The 1,651-nt window shown below is 55.8% G+C and overlaps 1 protein-coding gene across 1 annotated transcript in view; it reads right to left on the bottom strand.

The window, feature by feature from the left end:
- APOH (apolipoprotein H) overlaps positions 1-536 on the bottom strand; it is a 15,947-nt gene extending 15,411 nt beyond the window's left edge. The window contains 2 exon segments of the mRNA XM_018573217.1: positions 65-241; positions 344-536. Coding sequence (XP_018428719.1) covers positions 65-241; positions 344-536 — 370 coding nt within the window.
- Positions 537-1,651: the final 1,115 nt, after the last annotated feature.

Raw genomic sequence — 1,651 nt, 5'->3', positions numbered from 1 at the left:
ATATGTAAATAAGGGGGAGGAGTCAGATACTATATACACCCCCCCTGTAGCCGGTCGTACTCACGTTTACACTTTAGGGTGGAGTGCTCCCAGTTCCCGAAGATTGAGCAGACGGCTTTGTTGTGTCCGGACTCTCTCTCGTACCCCGGAATACAGGAATAGGTCACCACATCCCGGGGGGCGTACACCACCTTGCCGGGTCTGAGGGCCGCAGATTGGATCTCCCGGGGCCGCCCACACACTGGAGATCATGAGAAAAGGTCACAACACCCAGAGCTGAGACTTCAGTGTATTCCGTGTTCTGGAGAGTACGGCTGACAGTAACTAGTTCCCGGGTCCAGACATCTGACCACCGCCATCACATGGGGCTCTGCCTGCAGGAACACCCCAAGGTGGGCGGGAACACTCCTAGGTGGGCGGGAACACTTAGAGATGGTGCCAGCATACACACCATAGAAAGACCCTAGGGGGCGGTACCAGCAGTGTGGTGTCTCCACCCCCCACTGTACACTCCAGTCCCCTACAGCATACTCCATATGAACCCCCTAGGGGGCGGTACTAGCATTATGTTTTCCCCACCCCTGCATATACTCCATATGAACCCCCTAGGGGGCGGTACCAGCATTATGTTTTCCCCACCCCTGCATATAATCCATATGAACCCCCTAGGGGGCGATACCAGCATTATGTTTCCCCACCCCTGCATATACTCCATATGAACCCCCTAGGGGGCGGTACCAGCATTATGTTTTCCCCACCCCTGCATATACTCCATATGAACCCCCTAGGGGGCGGTACCAGCATTGTACTCGCCCAGCAGAGTTCGGGGCCCTCCTCGGGTGAATCTCTCCATCACATTGTCATAGTAAGGGACCATTAATCCGGCTCTGTAGTCCCCCCTCCCCCTCACATAGGCCGATATTGACTTTGACATTGCAGCAGACTTTGACCGCTGACGCGTTTCACCTTCTGACCCCAGAACATTGATAACACTCCGCGGCCTTGTTTGTCCAATGAGGATGAAGATGATGAAACTCTCGGCTCGATCCGCCGACGCCGGTATCTGACGCCATAAGGGGGCCCCGCAATACGCTTCCTCTATTTTTCATGGCCACCCGCGAGGGAGACGGGTCAGCTGACATTCTCATCCTTTCCATTTCAGGGTGACAACGCTAATCCCCCAGCCTGACCATTACCAGCAGCGTTGTCACCGTGCCGCGAGCTCCTTCAGCTTCTTTTCCGACAGACAACCCAACTGTCAGCTGAAGGGCAGGCCGACAACGCTGCTGTTTACTAAGAGGCGGGGCTTAGTGTTGTCATCCGGAAACAGGAAGTGCCACTACCAGCAGGATCTCCATGGTAGAGACTCTGCAACCAAACATGATGTTCTGATGCGCGCTGTGTACAATGAGACAAGATGGCGGAGGAGCGGACACGGGATGTACGTGCGCTTTAAGGGCCCCGCCTGGGCTCTCGGTTCACCGACCAACATGAGAATGGACAAATCCGACGGCCCAATCCTCAGCTCACCTAACATGGCCGCCCTCGTCTCTGTCCCCCGCGGGGGAAGACCCCCCACTTTTTAAACCTGCAACGGCGTCCCCCAGATAGCTGGCTCCTGATACATGCCTGAACTCTGCGTGCTGCTACC

The sequence above is a fragment of the Nanorana parkeri genome, unplaced genomic scaffold (assembly GCF_000935625.1).
Source record: "Nanorana parkeri isolate BGI_ZX_2015 unplaced genomic scaffold, ASM93562v1 scaffold2279, whole genome shotgun sequence".
NCBI classification, from domain to species: domain Eukaryota; kingdom Metazoa; phylum Chordata; class Amphibia; order Anura; family Dicroglossidae; genus Nanorana; species Nanorana parkeri.
The sequence above is the reverse complement of the archived record's forward strand: the minus strand, read 5'-3'. Positions and strand labels throughout refer to the sequence as shown.